The 24,476-nt window shown below is 42.4% G+C and overlaps 4 protein-coding genes across 4 annotated transcripts in view; 2 read left to right on the top strand and 2 right to left on the bottom strand.

Moving 5' to 3' along the window:
• The window catches only part of LOC144650553 (uncharacterized), a 33,298-nt gene extending 29,714 nt beyond the window's left edge, over nucleotides 1-3,584 (top strand). Inside the window, exons 9-10 of the mRNA XM_078510259.1 lie at nucleotides 867-913; nucleotides 3,344-3,584. Of these exons, the coding sequence (XP_078366385.1) occupies nucleotides 867-913; nucleotides 3,344-3,382 (86 nt within the window). The 3' untranslated portion in view covers nucleotides 3,383-3,584. The remainder of the gene's footprint in view (nucleotides 1-866; nucleotides 914-3,343) is intronic.
• A 9,899-nt stretch (nucleotides 3,585-13,483) lies between these two features.
• On the top strand, nucleotides 13,484-15,682 carry LOC144648571 (uncharacterized). The gene has a single exon (XM_078508096.1). It carries the CDS (start codon nucleotides 13,484-13,486, stop codon nucleotides 15,680-15,682), a length of 2,199 nt encoding a protein of 732 aa, XP_078364222.1.
• Nucleotides 15,683-18,629: 2,947 nt separating this feature from the next.
• On the bottom strand, nucleotides 18,630-19,311 carry LOC144649311 (uncharacterized). The gene has a single exon (XM_078508786.1). It carries the CDS (start codon nucleotides 19,309-19,311, stop codon nucleotides 18,649-18,651), a length of 663 nt encoding a protein of 220 aa, XP_078364912.1. The 3' UTR covers nucleotides 18,630-18,648.
• A 97-nt stretch (nucleotides 19,312-19,408) lies between these two features.
• Nucleotides 19,409-21,352, bottom strand: LOC144648570 (uncharacterized protein F54H12.2-like). Its single transcript, XM_078508095.1, has one exon. The coding sequence runs from the start codon at nucleotides 21,350-21,352 to the stop codon at nucleotides 19,961-19,963; it is 1,392 nt and encodes a 463-aa protein (XP_078364221.1). The 3' UTR covers nucleotides 19,409-19,960.
• Between the last annotated feature and the right edge of the window lie 3,124 nt (nucleotides 21,353-24,476).

Below are 24,476 nucleotides of genomic sequence, written 5' to 3'. Positions count from 1 at the left end.
GGAACATTCCTTCCACCGAGGAGAAAGTATCACGGGAAACTAAGCGAGTAGCGAAAGCCCTCGCCACTAATAACTACCCTGCAAATTTTATTCACAATCTGCGCCAACCGAGTAGACAACAAGAAACAAATGATATCGACCATCGTGGTTTTGTTATCCTCCCTTACGCCAAAGGTTTTTCCGAAAGAATTGCAAACGTTCTTCGTGGCTTCAACATCAAGGTCGCCCATAAACCTATACGTACCATCTCGAACATACTGAAAAAAAAAACAAAAGACAGGATCGAGAAAGAGGATACCAGAGGAATTGTATATAAGATCAAGTGTAACGATTGCGACTGTGTTTATGTTGGTCAGACATCACGCGCGCTTAAAACACGTATGAAAGAACACGCAAAGGCCAACGCAACATTGGATAAAAACTCTTTGTTGGCAAAACACCATATGCTTAACGTCCATCAAATAGATTTGGAGAGCGTCGAAATTGTTGACAGGTCAACGGTGTGGAAACAACGACTAATTCTCGAAGCTTGGCATTCTGTGCGTGATAGGAACGCTATAAACGAACACATAGCGCTACCAAACGTTTACAATAGCATTAAGAATTTATAGACTCATTAAGAATGCTCTAGAGACTTTTGTTACACTCGGAAAGTTCATTTAGTTTTCACACATTCGTTACATATTTTAACAGGACGCCGTTGAACATTTGCATTTTTATCTTGCTGAGGAAGGCAACAGTAGTGACCGAAACGTCCAAAAACAATATTTTAGTCAGTGTCACCTTTTTTTATTCGTTTTTTACGATTTTTTTTTAAACTTGTTTCTTACAAACATAATCTTACAGTTCTTTTTACTGAATTGAAGATTCCGAGTGGGCCAGGAGATTTCAACTCTACATGCGGCTAGGGACAGTAAGTCAGTTGTCTGTTGTTACCCTTTCTATAATTTATTTATTTATTTATTTATTATTTTTTTTTTTTTTTGCCACACAACAAAAAATAGAATTATGGAAAAAAAAAAAATAATACAAATCAATACACAAGATATTTATGAATATACAAAACTACAATATAATATAAGATTATAAAAGATAGAAAACAAAATGGCGAGGGAACCTATAAAATACCACGGGGCTTGTAAGCTTAGGTTCCCTCACAAGAAAAACCAGATGACTGATTCATTTTACACTACTGTTTCATTTCGTGGCTTTTTTCTCCTTTTTCAAATTACCTCTTATGAGAAACCCCTCCAATAGTTTGTATTTTATGGTAAAAAGAGAAAAAGAGAAACAATCCCGTGTTCAAACGTTATGAAATAATATGTGAAAGGGTGTGCGTAAAAACGTCCCTTTGAATTTTGGCTAAATCGAACATTATCAAAACAGCTCCAAATTTCGCATGCAGGTTTGTCTACATGTGCTAAACATTGGCGATGAATTCTTTACACTCGCCATTGCTTCGTCTTTCATAAATAACATATGCAAAAAAAAAGATTTTGCAGCTTACATTGTCCACAGTAATCCAGCACTAGACATTTTTCCACTGGCACTTAACTGTAAGCAAGACTAATATGAAGTGAAAACACCAGCTCGTTAAAAAAAGCTTGCCACAAGAAAAGCGTGATCTTAGGGTTAAGGATGACTCTGATCCTAACCCTACCTTGAAATGCTAACCCTAGCCCTAGGCATTGGCCGTTTTGTGTTAGGGATAAGCCGCTCGAACCCTAAGCCTTGGGTTTAGCTTTTGCGTTAGGGTCGAGCCGCCAACCCTAAATTGAAATGCTAACCCTAACGTCAAACCTCAAACCTAACCCTTGGGGTTACGGTGAGGCTTTTGCGTTAGGGTTGAGCTTTTTGCGTTAGGGTTAAGCTTTTGCGTTAAGGTCGGGACACACTAGGCGACAAGTCGCTCCGTGTGTACTGCTGCAAATCAAGTCGCTGCGACAAGGCGTTTGTTCGCTGCACAAACAGTGAATTTGGAAAAGTGGAAATGCGAACTTGCTTTCCAATTTAATATGGCAAAAATACATGACGGTCTCCTTTTGGTTAATTCAGTTACATTTTGTCGCAGCGATTTGTCGCAGACGTGTACACACGCTGCGACAACGCTGCTATTGCTCATTTTGTCGCTGCGATGTGTCGCACGAATTCAAACTGGTTTGAATTCGTGGGACACGTCGCGGAGACAAAATTCTGTCGCAACGACATAGTTTGTCGCATGTCACACAAGGCGACATGTCGCAGCGACGTGTTGCAGCGACGTGTCGCCTAGTGTGTCCCGACCTTAAGGGTTTGCGCTGGTTTCTTTGTTTTGAAGAACAAAAGGTTTCCTTTGTTTACTGTTTGTCAAAGAAATTCGTTTAAGGCTGGTTCTCATATGATCGCCCCGATCGTCTCTGGCGCTTCTGTCGTTTGCAAATTCTGAGGCGATCGAAGCGACTGGAAGCGATTAGGGGGTTCTCATATGATCGCCCCGATCGTCTGGTATATGCAAAATAGGGTTAATCAACCAAGATAATAATTCATGATCTTTTCTCTGTTCCCGCATATCATGTGGATCCCGTGGTTTTTTCAAAACTCCGATATCGCTTAAGGCAGCCTTCGATGCAAAGGCAAAATTCGTAGCCTCCTATCTTCTCATTATTGCCGTTTTACGGCGAAGAAGCAAAAGGCAGGCCAAACAGAAAAGTAGTTCTGGGTAATACTGATGCATCATGAGACAGTTTGGATCGCTTCGATATTCTCCCTCTGGGGCAGTAGTTCTCATATAATCGTTAGCGATCGCCGCGGTCTTCGACCGATCGCCCGGATAGAACACGGGCGATCGAAGCGATCGCGATCGCCCCGATCGTCTCAGACGTCTCTGTAATGTTCTCATATGATCGCCCCGATCGCAAGCAAACGTTTTGAAGCGACAGAGGCGACAGAGACGATCGGGGCGATCATATGAGAATCAGCCTTTAGGCGCCGCCAGCAAGAAAACGTGACTTTTTGCATGTGTTATTTCTTGGAAAGGAGAGCAAAGGCCAGCGATATAAATTACAGGGCAACGTTTGCACATAAGTAAACCTACACGCGGAATTGAGAGCTGTTTTGATAATGTTCGATTTAGCCAAAAAATGTGATGAATGTGATGAAAATCCGTATTCAACTAACCCAGAAAAAAAAAGATGGAGATGGACTACTCTTAACTTTTGATTACTATTGAAACGCTTGGATGTTTAAGGATTATCGGAAATGGTTCGATGGAAACTCACTGAGTGAAATCTCAATACACCTCAATTCTAAGCAAGATTGTTCTAGCCTATGTTATTATTTTTTCTTTCTTTTTCACTCATTCCAGTTGTCCACGCATCATCATTTCCTATTCTTACCCGTATGAGTGGGAGACAAACAACTGCACAACTATTGATTTGGGATTTCACATTATGGGCGGATGTCATAGAGGTAAAGAGGGATAGTGCATTAATAATTAGTGAATAAATAAGCGCTAAACTGCCCAATGACAACAATAAGAAAAGAAAATGTTGTACTGGATCTACTAGAAAAACTAAGCACTTCCACTTTGAGAACCGCCGTCCTTATAGCTGTAAGGAAGTAACGCTCGAGCATGCGCCCTTGTGTAATGAATAGAGCGGTTGACTACGCCAGGAACTTGGCTGTTGCCTGCCTCGTCCCCAGGCGTCTTCCTCGTTGGTCGTGCACGTTTGCTTGGCGTTGTGTGAATGATCCCCGCGCTCCCTGTTTTTCCGCCTTAACGCCTTAACCGTCCGGCTGATCGGCGCCTGGGGACGAGGCAGCTTGTTGCCAACCACCCCGGATTACCAATGAACGCTTTTGCTTATTATCTTTATGCACCATAAATTAGATAAAGAGACCCAGCAGGACACAGGTAAAGCCAAAGTCGCTGACCTGCCACATTCATGCAGCTATATTGTAAGGTAACATCAATTTCAATCTTCAAATAGAATATCACTGTCGCTATAAGGTTCATGAGTTAACCTTAAAATTGAAGATTCACTTTTGTTAGTGAATGATTCCCCAAGTCGGCAACTCTTGTCGCCTATAGGTAAGATTGACCCTAACATTCTTCAATTTTAATTTTTTTAATTTTTAAATCTTTATCGGAAACAATATGCCGACTTGTTATAATATTCTTGCATTCCTTCGTCGTTCTTCCGAAAGCTCTTACGTTCTAAAAGTCAACTTTTCTAAATTTACTAACGTTATTTTCACAGTTTAAAAACGCAAACAATTGCGTTTAAATAGAATATTCCGAAACATGCATTTATAAATTATATAAAATAATGAACTCGCAGCAGCCATCTGATAACGTTAGCTTAAGTTTTAAGCCATTTTTTCGTCAACTATTTGTGGAGATGATTTATAATAATTATAAAAAAGATTGGGTCGAAAATACTAGTCGCAGACTGTATCGCACCACATTTGTTCCACTGTCACTTGCCAGGTTAATCGTTTAGATCATTATTTTATTTAAAGCATATATATTCTGTAAACTGACAAAAAAATTATCTTCGCCAGATTGCAAAATTTGAAAAGATGCTGCTTTAAACCTAAAAGGTCTACTCATACTTTCATGGTTCATGGCAAATTTCTATCTTATCCAATCTGGACAGGTAGTGAGATTGAACAAGATAACACCTATGACCTCAAAAGACACCTTTCCGACTAAATAAACTGAAAGATATCCCCCCTTTGAGAGCTCCAAATAAAATTTATTGAGTACTTGCAATAAACTACAGGACACAAGAATACATTAGTATTTAATGTTCGTCCAATTAAAACGAATTGCTTCTTTCTATTTTAACAATATTTGTTTTAAGTACAAACAAAATAAAGGATATTGCAGTTACCGTCATTCAGGCCAAACCGGGGAGAAATGTTTTTATTATATAAACTGCAGTGTTTTAGCGAGTGGTAGCAAATCGAGAAAAATGGTATCACACATGTGTGGATAAAAATGATATCCACACATGTGTGATATCATTTTGACCAATCAGCTTGCAGAGTTTGCCATGTTTCAATGCTCAATGGGCCAAATTAAATCGATCTTAAGTCGAAACATCTTCGGATCTTTTTCGGCAATCTTCGTCAATCTTCGGAAAACTTCGGAAATTTTCGGAAAATGTTCGGAATCATTCGTACAACCTTCGGACAACATTTTGAAATTTTTCGGAAATCTTCGGAAAATAGTCGGAAATCTTCGGAAAGTCGTAAAAAACATCGTGATTAGTAGGTTTATATAATAAAAAGAATAATACATGGTTGCTTGGAGATATGAAATTTATCTTCTCGTGTTCAAATCCGATATCTCACTCGTTCGCTGCGCTCACTCGTGAGCTATCGATTTGAAAACTCGAAGATAAATTTCATATCTCCGCGCAACCATGTATTATCCTCTATTTATTTTTTTCCAAGAGGGCACGGTAACGAATCCTGCAATCTGATTGGTTCTTAGCGCGGGCAAGATTCTCCTATCTCTGCCCGCTTCCACGGGCCACGGTAACGCTTTCGTGAGTTTAATTTCGCGGCGAGACGAACTAGTCCATGACAGTTTTGCTCTCCAAAATCGATGTTGTTGCTCACCAACCGTTGTTAAATTTGTATGAGAAAATTAGCAGTGGAATTAAAGGCCTTGAAGTTCTCCAAAAGGCGAGTATTCATGATCTTTATTGACAAAATGAAGTTTTATGATCGTGGTTTGTCGATCGATGTTTGTGCATTCGCACTGATTTTCACGCCATTGCGGTTAACTGCAAGTCGGCGGGTATACAGACTCGATTTATCCGTTCAAACACCTTGCTTTTCTGCTACTTTTTTCCAAAAACGGATACTGCTTATCGCCATTCAAGAAAATGAGAGGCTTTTTTAATAACGGTCAAATTAATTCTCGCAATATTGTGCCGTGTGTAGGCGACCAAACTACACATTTCAGCTTCATTCAGTTTCACTTTCGCAAACTTTTTATCAAAACAGAATACTGTGGGAATAAACACAGAGGTTTTTGACTCGTTAAATACAAATGTAAATAGCTGGAAAATATGTGTTGTAAGTGCTTTCCAGTCCGAAAAGTAAGTTTAATTAACTGAAAGAACTCACAAGCCGAAATGGAGTTCAAAGTGTTTCGCAACTCGCTGATTTTTTATACTCTGTTTTGGTTCTACATTGTGCTTTTTATTATTCAGATGCTTTTTTCTTGCTTCTGATGAACTTCTCCTTGAGTACTGTTCATTTTAGCGAATTTAATTTGTTTGACAGTAAGCTCTTTGATATAGCAGTGAATATAGCAAACGAATCATTCTTCACTCTTGCCGTAGACTGACTAGGATGCGCGTGGATAATACAAACACATTTTGCAAGAAAATCTTTGTTGGTTTTTTTAATCAAACACATTAGAGGTAGGAAAAAAATAAATAAGTTATTTACCGGCTTAGGGTCAGTCCATATAGTGAAAAACTGTGACCTCGGCCTTGAAAATGCTGCCCTCGGCCTGCGGCCTCGGGCAGCATTTTCAGACCTCGGTCACAGTTTTTCACTATACGGACCTCCCAGCCGGCAAATAACATATATAGTAGTAGAGCACGCTCAACGAGCTGGTAACCAATCAGGAACGAGTACATATCATTAAAAATTGGAATGGACCAATCAGATTGCAGTATTCAGGGATTTGCATAAAAACATGGCGCGAGGTTAAAAAACACGCAAGGAGTCACGTTCCACGCGTGGAGCCCACGCAAGCTATTGTTTTAGTGGGTATATAATGAGATTCGATGTAGGGTCCACGTAAAGTGACGTCATTAACATGAAAAAGTGACTACCTCTGAATGACGTCATGGAAAAAGTAATACTGCATTACTTACAGTGAGTACTTACAGTGAGTAGGTATGAACGGTTAAAATTTGAATAACAATAGGGCAAGTTCAGACAAGCTTTCTTACGTCATACAAGCGTGTTGGGGCGAGTTCCAGTCATGGTTACTAGGTAACCTGAACCAATGGTGTAATGGTAAAAACTAGGTGGCACACTCACTCAGTTTCACGACAGACAGCAGAAATGTTTTTAACTATTATATTATATAAACAGCAAAAGCGAAATTACAGAACTGCGGGGCGTGTACGTGATCTTAGTGATCCGTGCCCGACTTACTCAAAATAAAAAATAAAAAACAGTTTACAAATTCGAGTGTGTGCTTTTCGGGAGATAAAGTTAGTATGGAGACACTGTGTGTGCGAGCTGATGTATGTATGTGATGGAACAACTATATACAAGACAAAAAAAAAAGATAATTACTCGTCGTCGCCACGAATATTTACAATTGAGATTGTTTCTTCCATGTCAGAATTAGTGGAATATTCGAATCGTGTTCGCACGCGCGACGCGTACATATGCATTGAAATGGGGATTAAATAGTCTACCAGGCTTTCTAGTCTAAACCGGTGAACGAAATGCAGGCGCTCCCTTGAAATCACCCTTCCACTGATTATTAGAGGAAGATCCGTTGCGTGGAGAGAAAGATAGGCGTCTAATGCGTCCCACAAACTAAACCATGTCGCCGGATTGACAGAGAAAGGAAACTGAAAAGAAAAACAACAAACACAGCTTTTTAGTACAAAAAACTTAAGTGCGAGTCACATTTCAAATGCATGATTACTTACTTCGGGGGTGACGCGATATCGGAAAGCCGTTTCACTTTCTCTGTACAGGATTAAAGCTTGTCTTGCCACTTCTCTCTGTGGAATGGCCCTAATCTCCTCTGGAGGGTTCCAAATTTGCGCTGCTGGTTGAACAATTTCTCTGATGCAGTGTGCGCATGTGGTATGGGTTTCCTGCCACCGAATCTGGCACCGCGTGTGTACGAATTTCAAACAGCAGGGAAGCCGCCGAATGGATGGACATGCTACGCGTTCTAGTGAGATGTCTGAAAGACAGAAGAAGCACCGCTCCTCGAAGGTTCCGACTTCTGGTTCCAAACCTTGTACACGTCTGCTCTGTCGTTGTGCCATTTTTTTTTTCGTAGACTAATTAGAAACTCTTTGAAAATACTTTTTTTTTTTTGACTTTGATAGTTTGCGAGTAAAACACGAATGAAAGCTTGACTAAAAAAGCTATGGTTAACTATGGTTTCAACCTGCGACCTTGAGAAAGAAACGGATCGAAAATTGCCTAAATTAAAAATACGTCGCGCTGATTGGTTCCAAGATCAAGCCTCTGATTGGACGGAAGGTAAACTAGGGTTTCAACCTGCGACCTTGAGAAAAAAACGGATCGAAAATTGCCTAAATTAAAAATACGCCGCGCTGATTGGTTACAAGATCAAGCCTCTGATTGAACGGAAGGTAAACTAAAGTTTTCTGTGAGGTACGCTTCCGCCATACTTGAGTCATTTGCGGCATTGTTTGAATCATTTTATGTTCTCTCCGTCTTTGATAACATCATGGAGTTCTCTTATGGCAAAGCAAATATGTTTGAGGTAAGTGATGTTTTTTCTGTTCTTAGTTGTAGTGTTTTCTAGCATCCTTAAGGTGTATTTCTTCATTCGAAAATGAACTTAGATTGAACTTTAATTAGAGTAGTCATTCTAGGGCTTCGGCTGGCTCTATTAGGAGCCGCTCGGTTTTTTACGTGTGCCTGAAAATGAACTTAGATTAGAAAAGGAACTTAGATTAAACTTTAATTAGAACAGTCGAATTCTTAACGTTTATAGTTGAGTGTTTCTTTGTTTGATTCAAACTTGTCGGCTTTTGATCTAAGCGGTCTTTGAAGATGAAAATTGTTTAAGCGTTGTCAAAGTGAACTAGCTTTTGAGGAATGTAAAACTGTTAAGGTTGATGCGAAATAGTTTTTTAAACAAGAACATATTCTAAAGAGTTTGAACTTGAATTCTTAACGTATATAGTAAGCGGTGAACCTACCTTTGAAGAGTGGGCTTTTTAGTCGGTTTCTTTTCGGCTCTGTAGTCATTTTGAAAGGTTATCAAAGATTTTTTCGGGATCGAGACCCGGGTTCTTCATAAACAAATATTTTAGCACACGAATCGAAATAGGCAGAAAAGTTAAACGTACTTAATTAATACGTCATAAACGAAAATTCAGCTGCGTCAACAATTATCCATATGAATAGAAATGTCACTCTGCGCGCGCAATGTAAGTAGCGCAATGTAGCGCATGTAGCGAAAAAAAAATGTCTGGAGAATATATTTTTCTTTTATGCAATGAAATGATTTGTTCGCTAAAGACCAATGTCTTGCTGTGGTTGGAGGTTCCCGCGAGGGGAAGCCTACCTCTTCGGAGGGCGCTGGTGTCAGGGGTGAGTTACGACGAACGCTCTTTTTCACATGCACCCACACTAGTGTGAGTCAACTTTACCCCTCGGGGTAAAGGGTATAGCTCGAGTCAACTTCTTCGGGAGGGTATATTGACAACGAAAGAGCGATGATGACAGGTCTTGACCTCTCCATACCATGGTATTTGTTTTTCGTGGACTTCTCTTTTTGTTGTGTTGAAAGAAAAACAATTTTGTCCATTCAAATTGATTCCGTTTAAGCCTTCTGAAAATACATAACTATGACTGGTGTATACATATATAGAGGATATTACATGGTTGCGCAAGATATGAAATTTATCTTAGAGTGTATAAATCGATATATTTCACGAGTGAGCGAATTATAAACCTACTAATTACGATGTTTCCGACCATTTTCCGAAGATTTCCGAAGATTTGCAAAAATGTTGTCCGAAGGTCGTACGAATGTTCCCCGAAGATTTCCGACCATTTTCCGAAGATTTCCGAAGATTTGCAAAATGCTGTCCGAAGGTCGTACGAATGTTTCCCAACATTTCCCGAATTTTTCACTGATGATTATGTAATAATATTATATATTGTCCAGCTAGAAAACTATAAGTTTTATATAATGAACCGTTACTTGTAATGTCTGTTTAGTAATTTAATTTCAAAATGTTCTGATTGGTCATATCACGCCTCCATGACATAAGGGGAGGAGACGCGTCTTTATCGGTTCATTTTTTAAAGCAGTGTCAAGAGCAGGACTATGTTTCATTTTCAGGAGTCCGATTCTTCAAGTGAATCCAGAAGGAATCGTTCTTCTCGGGCTTCGGCTGGCTCTATTAGGAGCCGATCTCTTTCTTTGCCACCTTCTCGGGCTTCGGCTGTCTCTATTAGGAGCCGATCTCGAACTAGGGCTTCGGCTGGCTCTAGTAGGAGCCGATCGCTTTCTTTAACACCTTCTCGGGCTTCGGCTGTCTCTATTAGGAGCCGATCTCGAACTAGGGCTTCGGCTGGCTCTATTAGGAGCCGATCTCTTTCTTTGCCACCTTCTCGGGCTTCGGCTGGCTCTATTAGGAGCCGATCTCGAACTAGGGCTTCGGCTGGCTCTATTAGGAGCCGATCTCTTCCGCCCACCTGGCGTACACCCGCTCTTTCTGGAGCGACTCTGGCGCAAGCTGGCGCTTTTAGGCGCGATCAACTAAAACGTACCCACGAGGAAGCCTTATGCGAAGAAGATGGTCTATTGGAGCAACATGGTGGTGGTGTAACTAGCGAACCTCTGTATGAGTTTCAGATGACCCCCACAGGACAGCGTCGTACGTGGCGTGATGTAGTAAACAGGACTACCTTCAGGACCAGGTTAGATCAGCGGCGAGAACCTACACCCCGTGACAATCTAGGTGTAGAATTGACAGAGGCGCTACGTCGAGCTATACAAAGACAAATAGAAAATATGACAGGTACTACACCTTACACCAGGGTCCACTTTGTAACGCAGTCTGACGCTTTCTCACACGCCTTCCAATCGGCCATCTTTTCCGTACAAGAATTTGAACAAGGCAGTGACAGATTGGATACTTACTTGCAGAGCCTCGCCGCCAACCTAAACTCAAACCAAGAGTTTTCCGCAGACGACACTTTCGCCGTCGAAACAACCTTCATCAATATGCCAGGGCCGGGTAGTGGTCACGGTAAAAAGTACAAACCTGGTCGAGAAACTGTGCACAAATTACTACACCGCAAACAATCGATCGTCTCCATCACCAATGAAGACGAGTTGTGCTGTGCCCGAGCCCTTGTCACCATGCGCGCCTGGTGTCATAAAGAGGACAATGTGGATGGTGATAGACTGTATCAAAACCTACGCAATGGCTATCCAGTACAGACTCAAATGGCCAAGGAATTGCACCGAGAGGCAGGGGTTCCTGAAGGGCCTTGTGGTCTGGTGGAACTGGAACAATTCCAAAAAACGTTGCCACAGTACCAAATAAAAGTACTCTCAGTGGATAAGCCTCACTGCATTATCTTCTGTGGTCCACCAGCACCTCATGTCATACAAATGGTCAAAGTAGACGAGCACTATCATGGGTGTACGAGTTTTGGAGGCTTTTTGTCCAAGTCTTACTTTTGTCACCACTGCAACCGGGCCTATGACCATGAAAATCTCCAAAACCACCCCTGTGAAGGACGACGATGCTCCGCTTGTGAACAGTTTGACTGCCCCGACTATCAAACTTCTAACAACATTGACTGTTTTGCAAAACCAACTATCTACTGTAAGACATGCAACCGTTGCTTCTTTGGAGAAAATTGTATGTCGCATCACCTTTTGAAGACGCCTGACAAGTACTCCATCTGCGAGACAACCAAAAAATGTCCCGAATGTTGTGCAATGATTCACTCATCGACACGTACCGTCAAGAAGGGTCAGCGTCTCGATGTCTTGATGCGTCATAAATGTGGTATGGGCACTTGTTACAACTGCGGATTTTCGGTCATGGTAGACAGCCACAAATGCTACATTCAACACGTTGATCCTAGCGAAGACGAACCTAAGAAGAAAAGAAAAAAGAAAGCCGAAGAAGATGAAGAATCCTCTAAACCACCGCCTCTGTTCGTCTACGCTGATTACGAAGCCATCACGGACTGCGAGGGTGTACAGACACCGATCATGGTCTGTGCAGAAACTGAAGATTGTGATGACACTGAGGTCTTCTATGGTGAAGAATGCACCGAAAACTTATTTAACTTCTTAGACAGTCTGACTATCACAAGTGATGAACGCGAGCGAAACGTAATAGTGCTCATTCATAACTTCCGAGCTTATGACAGCATGTTCATCCAACAATACCTCCACCGTTTCCATCGGGAAGTGACCAACCAAATTGCTGTGGGTGCTAAAGTGTTGTCTCTTACTTCTGGAAATCTAATCTTCAAAGATTCCCTTTGCTTCTTACCATTTCCTCTCTCTGCTTTTCCTTCTACTTTTGCCCTCACCGAACTGAAAAAAGGCTTTTTTCCCCATTTGTTCAACACTATTCAAAATCAAGAGTACGAGGGGCCCATGTGTACAGCCCCCGAAATGATCCCGACCCCGAAATGATCCCCAACCCCGAACTGATCCCCAAATTGACCCTGAAATGATCCCGACCCTGAAATGATCCCCAAATATTTTCATGCTGACCCCGAAATGATCCCCAAGTAATTTGGGGAATGGCGTTTTAACGTAGAAGTGTGGACTGCTCAATAATAAGGCCTTATGGCTTAGAAGTGCCATTCGGTTGAAGACTGATGTGATCGGTGTTACATGTATTACCTGGGATGATAACATGAAATCACCGCGAGTTTGCAAGCGTGTAAATTTAACTAGCGGTGATTTTATTACCGTGATACCGCAGGAGTTTCGAATGAGTGCTATTATAACTGAGTGCACAACGTGACCATAAAACAGAGACGTTTTTTAATTCTTATTTATGTTACAAAATTGGTTATTCCCAAATAGGAACCAAGAAAAAGCAAGAACCGTTTTTTTTTTTTTTAATTTTTGTTTATTGGATTGTTATGTTCATAGTCATACTTTCAGTCGTGAACTTATTCAGAGAAAAAAAGCGGGATAAAGAAAGGCAACATTAAGTACCCTTAAAATGTTAATTCTCGTTTAATTTGATTTATTTCTAAGTTGATATGTCGCAATCACATCATACCTGTTTTTGACTTCTCGACGTAACCCGGCACAGCGTCAAGCTTTATAAAGGTTTGTTTACAAAGACGATTTTTGTCGCGCAACTCAATGCAATTTTTGCCGTACGGAAGTTGCATCAAATTGCGAACATGTTCGAAACTCCTGCGGTATCACGGTAATAAAATCACCGCTAGTTAAAATTTACACGCTTGCAAACTCGCGGTGATTTCATGTTATCATCCCAGGTAATACATGTAACACCGATCACATCAGTCTTCAACCGAATAGCACTTCTAAGCCATAAGGCCTTATTATTGAGCAGTCCACACTTCTACGTTAAAACGCCATTCCCCAAATTACTTGGGGATCATTTCGGGGTCAGCATGAAAATATTTGGGGATCATTTCAGGGTCGGGATCATTTCAGGGTCAATTTGGGGATCAGTTCGGGGTTGGGGATCATTTCGGGGTCGGGATCATTTCGGGGGCTGTACACATGCCACCCAAAGAGTGTTACGATCCTGATGGAATGTCTCAAAAGAAAAAAGCTGAGTTTGAAGCGTGGTACCATCAGCAAGTGGCCAGAAACCATGTCTTTAATTTACGCAACGAAATGGAGGATTACTGTATCTCTGACGTAAAGCTGTTGAAGGCTGGATGCATAGCGTTCCAATTGGAGTTTGCGCGCCATGGAAAATTTAATCCGATGGAAAAGTGCGTAACAATTGCCTCAGCGTGCAACCGCTACTGGCGGAAAATGATGATGCCAAAAAAGACTATTGCGGTGGAACCTCCTCGTGGTTGGCATGGTGCCCGCACTAACCAGTCGATCAAGGCCTTCAAGTGGTTAGCCTGGTGTGAGCATCAACTCCGGAGGGATTGTTCCTCCACTGGCGAGCCTATGGCTGACCGCATTCGCCATGCAGGAAATGGTGGGGAACATGGCATCCGGAGTCCAGCCGGTCTCCTCCACGTGGACGGCTTCGACCCATCTACACACACGGTCTTCGAGTTTCATGGATGTCTCTGGCATGGGTGTCCACGGTGTTACAAGCAAACTCGTCACAGCACTAGCAAGATCCACCCTGACCGGACCCTGGAGCAAGTCTATGAGGCCACCCGTCAAAAGATCAATCTCCTCAGGCATCTTGGTTATACGGTCATTGAACAGTGGGAATGTGACTGGGACTGGGAGGTGAAGACTGATCTTGGTCTCCAAGAGTTTCTGTCGACCTTCAACCTCGTCGAGCCGCTGAATCCTCGTGACGCGTTCTTTGGGGGTCGAACCAACGCTGCTACATTGTATTACAAGGCAGACGAGAGCCAGGGTGAACAAATCAGGTATGTAGATGTGACATCTCTTTACCCGTGGGTGAACAAATACGGCGAGTATCCAGTAGGACACCCTGAGATTATTTCTCACCCTGAAGACCAAGACATTTCAAAGTACTTCGGGATCGCCAAAGTGGACATCCTTCCACCGTTCCACCTGTACCACCCTGTGTTGCCTTATCGGTGTGGTGGTAAACTGGTCTTGCCTTTGTGCCGTTCTTGTGTAGAAGAACAGATGAGCAAACCTCTGTTAGAGCGTGGCTATCAGTGCTCCCACAACCCCACACAGCGGATGCTTCGTGGAACGTGGTGCACCCCAGAACTGCAAAAAGCTGTCGAGATGGGATACACAGTGGTGAAGATACACGAAGTCTACCACTTTCCCAAGTCACAACGTCGGAAAGGTCTCTTCGCCAACTATGTTAACCAATGGTTGAAGATTAAACAAGAGAGTAGTGGGTATCCGGCCTGGGCTCAAAGTGTTCTGCAGAAGCAACAGTATGTACAACAATACAAAGAACGTGAAGGGATTGCTCTTACACCGACTCTCATTTGCAAGAATCCTGGAAGAAAAACCTCGTCTAAGTTGATGCTAAACTCCTTCTGGGGTAAGTTTGGTGAACGAATGAACAAAGCAAGAACAATCACCGTTACATCACCAGCCGACTTGTTTACCCTTGTAAACAACAACTTCATCAACATCACTACCATACGCGTCTGCACAGAGGATGTAATAGAGGTTGTGTATACACACGTCCAAGATGAAGAACAACAGAATGGAAAGACCAATATTTTTGTAGCCGCTTTCACCACTTGCCTAGCCAGACTCAAGCTCTACGAGTCATTAGAGGTTTTAGGCGAGCGAGCACTCTACTTCGACACGGATTCCGTGATCTACAGCTGGAAACCTGGTGAGTCCGACATATCACTTGGCGACTTCCTTGGTGATATGACAAATGAGCTAGACGATGGCGATTATATCACCGAATTCGTATCGGGAGGACCCAAAAATTATGGCTATCAAACAAAAAACAACAAGATCTGTTGCAAAGTGCGTGGTTTTACGTTGAATGTTCGTGGTTCAAATCAGCTGAATTACCACGTGATGCGTCAAAACGTGCTGGAAGAGATCATCAATCCATTGGAAGAACGAAGAAACGTTGAAGTGATCAACCCCCATTTTTTCACCCGCGACCCCGTCAGCAAACGCCTCAAAGTCATCCCACGGACCAAACGGTACGGTCTTGTATTTGACAAACGCGTTGTGGATCCCAAGACCTTTCGATCCTTTCCGTACGGATTTGCCCCACTTGGTTTTGACCAACACGATGAGGACATGGCAGAACTTCTGTTGGATTTGTAATTCTTTTCTTTGTGTGTTAGCCTTTTTTTTTTTTTGTTAAGTTTTCTTGAGGCGCAAGCCAGCTCTTCTAGGAGCTTTTGTAAATATTGTACAAACATCTGGTAACCAGTTTCTTTGTTAAAATTTCTTGAGGCGCAAGCCAGCTCTTCTAGGAGCTTTTATAAATATTGGACTTCTCAACGGCGCGTCTTCGGACGGACCACTTTTGGAAGGGTTTAGAGATAGGTAGATAGTTTTAGTTCCCGGCTACATCGAGTCAAGGTGGTGCCTTGATGATACCCACCCTGCGGTTTCTGAGTTGTCAGGGATTTCGATCACGAGCTGGGGTAGCCAGCCCCTGGGGAGTGCCCCACAACTCAGAGATCTCAGGGTTTAGTGCTCTCCTTAAGAGAGGGGGACTGGGAAACCATTTTATTACTTTGCAGGCTGCTACCGATTGTTTTGGTTACCTCGGACCTCAACATTATCGTTAAGGTATGAACTCATTATAGACTATCAATAAGCTAGTGAACTGACAGACTAAGTTTTTTCACTTCCACTTTAATTATTTTGCTTTGAACCTACAGTGTAAGTACAGTGTGGTTTTACAACTTGAGTCTTTTCTTAAATTGCATGATTTTTCTTGACAATCTTCTCAGTCATGGTGTGTTTACCCGGTAACTTAGTAATGGCCTTGATCATTTTCTCATCAGCTTTCCACTTGTCTTGCAAATTCTTGGCATGACTGTAATCGATATCGTGTCGTTTGGCAATCCGATCTAATCGATTGATGCCCGGGTCCCCTCTCTTGAGTCGTTTCTTTAACTTTGTTCCAGGCCCCATGTATTGATAGCCTGGCCAATGAAATTCAATTCCAGTCTTGCCAATGAGTTTTTGTATGTCAAAACCTTTCCCACGTTGTCGCGTTCGTCGTTTCCTCTTCCTTCTCGTACGAGATTGATTAATCCGTGTCCGAGTCATACTCTAATGGTCCCCGTAGCTTTCGACCTCTGGCCCAATCCTCCCAACCTGATAAGGGGCGTAATCGTTCCACTTCCGTTTTCCTTTTGCCTTTGCCTTTGCCTTTGCCTTTGCTTTTGCCTTTACCCTTACTTTTACTTTTTCCTTTATCTAGGAGATCGTCAGCCTTTTTTAGAAGTGTTCCTAGCTTAGAATTGGTTGGAATGGGGATTTTTGAAGCAGGTGGCGTCTTTTTCAATGTTTTTACACCTGAAGGACCTGGAGTGGCGAGCTCTTGACTGAAAGGTGTTTCAAAAACCTCTTCTTGTTTTCGTTTCTTTGACGTGTTTTTGAGGATTTGCTTAAACACACTATCCAAAGTTCCCCTCGTTAAAGCTCCTTCCTCATCATTCTCGTCTTGGTCTTCTCCCGCACTGGATACGGTCGACCCAAATTGCCGTAAACGTTTAGTTAATCTTGCTCGCTCTTTGGCTAGGGGTTTGACTCTTGCAATGGCCACGGAATCAGGGACAGATTTATCTTTGAGTAGCACATGTGTTTCGGCAGCCAATCTGGCAGCCTTGTTGAGAAATGCATTGTCTGTGATTTCACCTTTGTAGTACTGAACCAATCTGTTAAAGTCTTTAACTGGAATCGCCATTACCTCCTCGGTCATTCTTGTAGTGTTCTTGCAGTAACGTTTCGTAACACTCTTGCCAGTAATCCACTTGACGACTCAACTCTTCTACTCTTCGCTGCAGATCGAGTCTTGTCTTTGATTTCTCGCCACACTCTTTACACAGCTCGAAGGTTGCTCCTTCTTTTAACTCTTTCTTTTCACTAATGCAAGTTGAGCATGTCGAGTCGTACTTTAATGCTAAAAACTCTTGATACGTTCTGTCGTAAGCATTGCGCCAGTGTATGACACTCTGTTCTAAGTCTGTCTGTTTGGTATTCATTTCGCCGATCATCTTTACCAATTTAGCATTGGTGTCTTGAAGCAACAGTAATCTTACTTCTTTTGAAGACATTGACAATAAACCGTGTGTAATCCTTTCCAGAAACCGCTACCCTTTTGAGTGAGGAGATGTTGCTTCCTTCGTTTCAACGAGTTTTTACGTCTACCCACTTCACGTAATACCCTTTTGTACCGTCGTAGTTTCGCAGTTGTTGGTGGATCGAGAGGGATTCTACGTTTCAATAAGTTTAAAACCATTTCACTGACAGCGTTGATTTGATCCGCATTGGCATGTTGTAGCATATCCTCTCTTTTCAATCGATTGGCTTCTTTGAGAATCGATTCTAAGAAGGGGCGTTGTCGATGTAATCGCTTCATACTTCCCACGGGGCTGGACGCTTGTCGTAACTGCCTGTAGCACCCAAAGCACCCATTCTCTTATACCTTTTATCCTTACCAAGCTTGTAACCTACTTTAGCAGCTTTTTTAAGAATAGAGAGTAACCCTGCACCTATGGTATTAGGGTGTCTACGTTTGCGTTGACATAGCTGCACTTTTCTCTTTCTTTTCGATGATTTTCGTAAGACCATCTCACCGTCTACGTCGCCTATAATATTTGACGTTATCGGTAATGCCTTTTATACCTTGCCCAGCTAATTTAGCTGCTAAGCTTACAAAGCTAGGAGAAGGGCCTGACAAAAACATGCTCGCTCCTTCAGCTATCTTGTCAACGAGACGAGTTCTACGCCTGGCCAAAGCCCCACCGCGTTGCTTTCGTCTTATTCTACGTCTACCACCAGTGTTCCGTTTACGTCTAACCATGATGTAACAATGAACTAGGGTAATGTAGGTAGAGAGCTTATCTTCTACGTCTTTTTCTCGTGGCTGCTTCTAACCCTTTTTTCACTCCGTAACCCGCTGCACTCGAGATACCTCCTAAAGCAGCTGCCTTTCCTGCGGCTATCAAGGCTGGAATGAATGCGGCTAAGGGAAGTATTCCTCCTTTCTGTCTTTCTCCTCTCCTTTTTCGTTTAATAACAGTTCGTTTTCTCTTCATGCTGTTTGATCCTCACTGAGTAGCATCGCGTTTGAATTGATGATATCTCATACATCCTTCTTCTTTTAACAGGTGACTGAGAAGCCGTCTTTCGTCTGGGCTGGAAGGGTGTAGATCAATGGTCATGTACCCATACGGACGTTCCGTCAGACGTTGAAAAGTACCCATTACATCTTGCCACCGCGAGGGAAACGCTTGTAACAGTAAATTCCGCATAGCTAATTGATCTCGAGGGTTTTTAAACGCCACAATGTAATGTGCATTTCGTGAAATACTCTTAGCATATTTTCCCGGTGGGAACATGTCTTGACACAAGTACAACACAGTAATGTTTTGATGATGAGAATGTTTGGTGAACAAATCCAATACCCGTTTGTCGTTTCCTCCTTCTTCCATCAAGTCGTCCAGGACCAAGAGGCCCCCACGAGGGAACCATTTCGGTAACAAGTCACTGTCTGGAATCCCCTCGTGAAACGTGATACCTCCACCTTTCATGGTTTTGAATCCATCTTGCCATGCCCCATAGCAATAATGAATCTGTTCTGGTGGGGTTTGAAATAACTCTAGATGTTGTAAGAGAAGTTTTTTGGTGAAGACGGACTTGCCCGAACCCGACGGTCCCACAATCAAAATACTTGAAGGTGTATGAAATCGAAACGGCTCACTTCGTTTCATCGTGAATAATGAAAACGAGGACTGAGCCAGTCTTTTTTAAATAGGATTTGAGTCTGACTAAAGACAAAAAGAGTTTTTTTTTTTAAGAGACAAGACGTTTTTATTATCTAATTACACTGATGATGATCACTTTTACATGCATGATGCCATCCTAGATCGTGGATTATCAACTTCTTTAACATCTGTCCTACTTTGTGATCGTTGTGTACATAATCGTGTTTAGAAAATTGACTAAGATAATCGTTCATGCTATTTCCTCTGGCGCGTGCTCTCACGTACATCAATGCGTAATCGCCACAGCTTTGACTGTACAACGATTGCAGACTCTGTTCGTTTTGAACCACGAACTTCCAATGTTTTTTTAACCAGTCTTTCAATGGACGCGTTGTCTGATACACATCTAACGATAAGGCATAGCTGTCCATGACTTCGCAAACGTTACTGTCACGAGTCCACAAGGCGATCCAATGTTTTCCAGGTTTGTTGTGAGGGTCTGTGTTGACAATGTAGCCTCTAGGCGAGTGCTTTTCAGGCTGAGAGGGTAATCGATCGCAAGCAACTGTGCCAAAGAAGTAGGGTTTCAATACGGGATCGTGGGTTGCTAGATAATCCAACTGCACATTGTTTAGGATTACTTTTTCCATGGTTTTTAACGTTGGTAAATATCGTACAACACGGCTTTGTTCTTGTCTATCTCCAAGAGGTTCTCGAACTCTCCGTACAGGATGATGGTTATGTTAACACCTGGCGCTGCACCGAAGTTGAGGACTATTTGTACATCTCCACTCTGTTTTGGATTCATCACTGGACTGTCTGCACAACCATTTGCCGAGTTGTCAAACATGAACAGCGTACAATTTTTTCCATGACCCCAGTCTGTACTCCTGACCATATTACCTTTGTGTTTGCATAAGGCACCACTGGCTTGTAAAAATCGAAAGTACCCCCTGAGATCTTTGGTACCATTGTTGTGAACGAGTTCCAGCGTTTCATACGGGTACTCCTCTGCTCTTACAAGTTGACGGATACTTTGCAGTCCAAACTTTTGAAAGCAGAAGGGATCTAGTCCCACCGCTCCGTTGAAGGCTTCAGACAAGACCATTCCTACAATCAATCGGTTTGGAATTCTTCCTTGAAACAGATTGTTACATTCGTAACGTTGTTGATTCCCCTGCATGTTAAAGGTCCTTATTTCACTACGTACCGTAGGATAGGTAACCAGTTGTCGATCCACACTCATTTTGCTCATCAAGTCTCGGTAGACAGATGGATTGAGCCTAAGCTGGCACAAGTACAAGCGTACTTTGATGTTTTCGGGAAGTAATCTTCCTGCACTTCCCACCCCGTCCAGGAAAAGATCAGGGGAATTGAAGTACATCTGAATGCCTATTTGAACACGTGGCACCAACAATTTGCTCAACTGAAACACTTCAATGTGGGGTCTGAACCGTAATACATGTGCTTTCCCATTGGTGTAAGAGGCTTGTTCGGCTTGGAGGGTTGCTAGGGCTTCTTTGTGATTACTTGAAAGAGCTTGCCAAGCCTCATGCCCTTCTCCATCTGTGGTCGTGTTTTCATCCGTCCATTGGGCAGGAAAATCGATGACATTGTACCATCCTTGAGGTTTTAACACCGTTTCACCGTCATCCCGATCATAATTCAACAGTGTTTCTAGGAAGGCCTTGTAATGGTACGTGTCAGTCTGAGGGCTGATCAGAGTTCCATTGAGGCGCACACTGATTTGTTTAAACAGAGAATGAGCTAGGTTGTTCACTGGCCAGAGCTTGTCAGCTGCTGTCAAATTCCCATTATTGTTTTTCTTGAGTTGTAACTCTACCTCAAAGTAACTTCGACTCAAATCGATGTAATCTTCTTGAAATTCTACAGGATTTATACCCGTAGTGTACGTCTGAATGGGTACCATACGATAACTAGAGATGCTAACATCAGTGGGCGGAACCGTGAACAAATTTAGAGAGGGATGTAAGGTCGTTTTGGAGCGCCGATGCGCGGTTGTAGTGGCCGCAATGGTGTCCGTCATCGTTTTCGCTTTCGTCGTAGTCGCTGTTGCAAGATCCGCACCTGATCGTAGCCAGGAGGCTTACTGACCTCTGCGCTAATCCATCCTCCCTTTTGTATAGTTTTACGTCGTCTCGGTTTCTTTGTTTTTAATGGCGACAATAACACACCCTGTAAAAATCTTTCATCGTGTTGTGTGACGCCTTTCCTGGATCGAATGAGCCGTGACCGTCTGGAGTAGATGGGATTCATTCTCCAAATATATCATTAAGTTTCCTTCGTACGTTTCTTTCGATGACTTGTTTTGCTTTTCGCTTCACAGCTCGTTTAGCTCCCCTCTTCACACCACTACCGGCTTTACGAATGCGGTCTCTTATACCGTGACCACTCTTAAATCCTTTGATCCCCGATTGAAGGGAAGAGGACATGAGGTCTCCCCAAAAGCCACCTCCACCTTGCGTATCGGGTTGGAATCGTGTCAAACTACCTCCTTTTATTCTCTTTTGAAGTGAAGTGTTACAATGGTATCCCCTTCACCAAAGTCAGTAAGTTCACCTGTTGTCTCTGACACTTGCGTCTCAATTATGTCCAACACATCTTTGCGCAACGGAATATATTTAATGTGGAGTGGCTCAAAATACTGAATGCCTTCACCCTTGCGTTGATAGTTGACTTCTCGCAGCAAATCGGTGACTTGGTTACCCACCACAGAACTACCACCGACATCGGAATACACGAACAAGGAACGCGACTTGGTACCAACCACGTTCTGAAAGGATTTGTCGAGATTCACGAACCGCCAATTGCAGAGGATACTGAGGTGTAGCAAGCCATCCGTTAAACTCCAAAATCTAGGAGTTCCATCTTCAAGTTCCACGTCGTGCAATATATTTTTCAAATCAGGAATAGTGTCTGTAAAAAAGGCTTGACGTAGATTGGGTCCCAAATCGTAAGCTCCACTGCTTCTTTGCTTGATCCAACCCATTTTCAAAGCTAATGATTGATTTATCTTGAGAGCAGGGGGTTTCTTATCATGCATGAACGTATCCACATTGTCAGTTAGTAAATCCTCGCCATCCCAACGAAACATGATGTACATTCTCCTTCCATTTGATGCTTTGTAAGTACTTCCATAATGGGGACCACCGCCGTTATAGATACGTCGCTGTTCAAAGAACGTAATCATGGCTTTCATGAATCCCACACCATCGATGTTAGAAAAGACTTCTCGGAGGTCTGATGGTTCGTAATTGGCTATTCTATGAAATAAAAACCCATCTGATTCTTCCGTCAACCATTCCATCCTGAACAAGGTTTCATTGGGTGCTACCAAAACAGGGACTTTTACTTTGGCATCGGGCAAAGAGATGCTGCTCAAACCCACTTTCCATCCACTCCCTTCCAAACGAATCGGGTGGGGTAATCGGATCTTGAAATGGTTGGCTTTGTTCCTTGTAAACTCTGTTGCTATTACTTGGCAGGGTCAAGTAGAAATCGTTCATGGTTGTTGTAAGGAACTCTTCTCGATCCAACTGTTATATTTGTCTGGCCAGTTTTTCCATCGAACCAAGACTTTATCTCCTTTTCGTTTCACGATCTTGTCTATTCTGAACAAATCATCGTCTTGGACATTGACTTTTTGTAAATCCTGTTCATAAAAGGTTCCCTTCACCAAAGTTCCATCCAATTCCTCGATCTTGTAAGTAGGTATGATACCAGGTTTGACACGTCGTACTGTAAACACTTCTTCTGTCCATCCAGGAAGATACCCTTTCTTAAAGGGGCGGAATTTCTTGTTCAGTCTCACGCGATCTTTTTCTTTTAATGAACCTCTCTGTATTTTTTTCGACAGACGTTTACTGTAAATTCGATCCCACACGTCTTTTTCATTCCTGAAATTCACTTGTTGAGGTGCCATGCCAATGGTGCGGTGATAGGATGCATTGTACCCTTCAACCACGTCTGGCAACACTGCTAAATAGGCGAGTGTGTTTTTGACAGTAAAATAACGGTATAACCTTTCCTTAAAGGTACGATGGAAGCGTTCAACGATACTAGCTTTCGTATCGCCGCTGGTAGAGAAATGGTGGATGTCTTTTCGTTTCATCAACGATTGAAACGTGCTGTTGTAAAACTCTTTACCATCGTCTGTCTGTAAATTCACAGGTTTACGTCCCTTGGCACGTTTCAAGATCTTTTCGAAGGCTTCCGTCACCGCTTTACCCGTTTTATTTTTGACCGGCTCTACCCAAGCATATTTGGAAAAGGCATCGATGACGGTTAGCAAATACCGATATCCACGGTTGTATTTGGATATGTTTTGAACCTCTACGAGGTCAGAAATCCACTGCTCGTCAATATTAAACACCAATACTGGTAAGGTAGGAAATTTCCTTCGTCGAGGTTTGTGCAGCGTGTAACCCAAATCTCTTTCTAAAACTTCCCTAACTTTTTTCGAGGAAAGTTTTTGAGCGGAAGCAAATCTTTTGAGCCCGCCCAAAGCACCTGGTTCACGAGGATCATGATACTTGTCGATCAAAGACTTTGTTGCATTCTTCTTTTTCTTCATGATACAAGTTTTTTGGTCACGTGGCAGATGCAACGATTGACAAGATCGGTGTAACAATCTCGTATGACTTGAAACCACTCGAATGAGTTAAGTTGATGTTGCAGCCACATGATAAAGATAACGAAACGAAAGATATTTTGACGTACGTCAGTGACTTCAAATTCTCTCAAGGGATTGTCACTACACTGCAGAGGAATGATTACCCATTCCCCGTATTTGACATACACTCTTTCGCACACGCGACACAACCAACGCCAATACATCTGTCTAGGCATCGTATTTTGCTGTAAATAAATTATATTGGCACAACCTCAGCTTTTATTGAAAACGTTCAGTTTCCACTCCAGGTCCTTCACCATAATTTATTTGTTCAATACTATAACAATGACGTCATTGCCCTTATTTAGTTATGAAAATGCCGTGATTGGTCAGAAAAAGAAAGCATTGAAAAAACTGGTTTTGTCAAACTGGTCTGACAGCGTCATGTTCAAAGGTCAATGTCCTTATTTGGTTAAAAATCCTGTGATTGGTCAAGTAGAAGGTTCCAGGATAGAATATATGCGATGCAACCGGAATA

This window comes from Oculina patagonica, chromosome 4, assembly GCF_052425735.1.
Source record: "Oculina patagonica isolate OP01 chromosome 4, crgOcupat, whole genome shotgun sequence".
NCBI lineage: Eukaryota > Metazoa > Cnidaria > Anthozoa > Scleractinia > Oculinidae > Oculina > Oculina patagonica.
The sequence above is the reverse complement of the archived record's forward strand: the minus strand, read 5'-3'. Positions and strand labels throughout refer to the sequence as shown.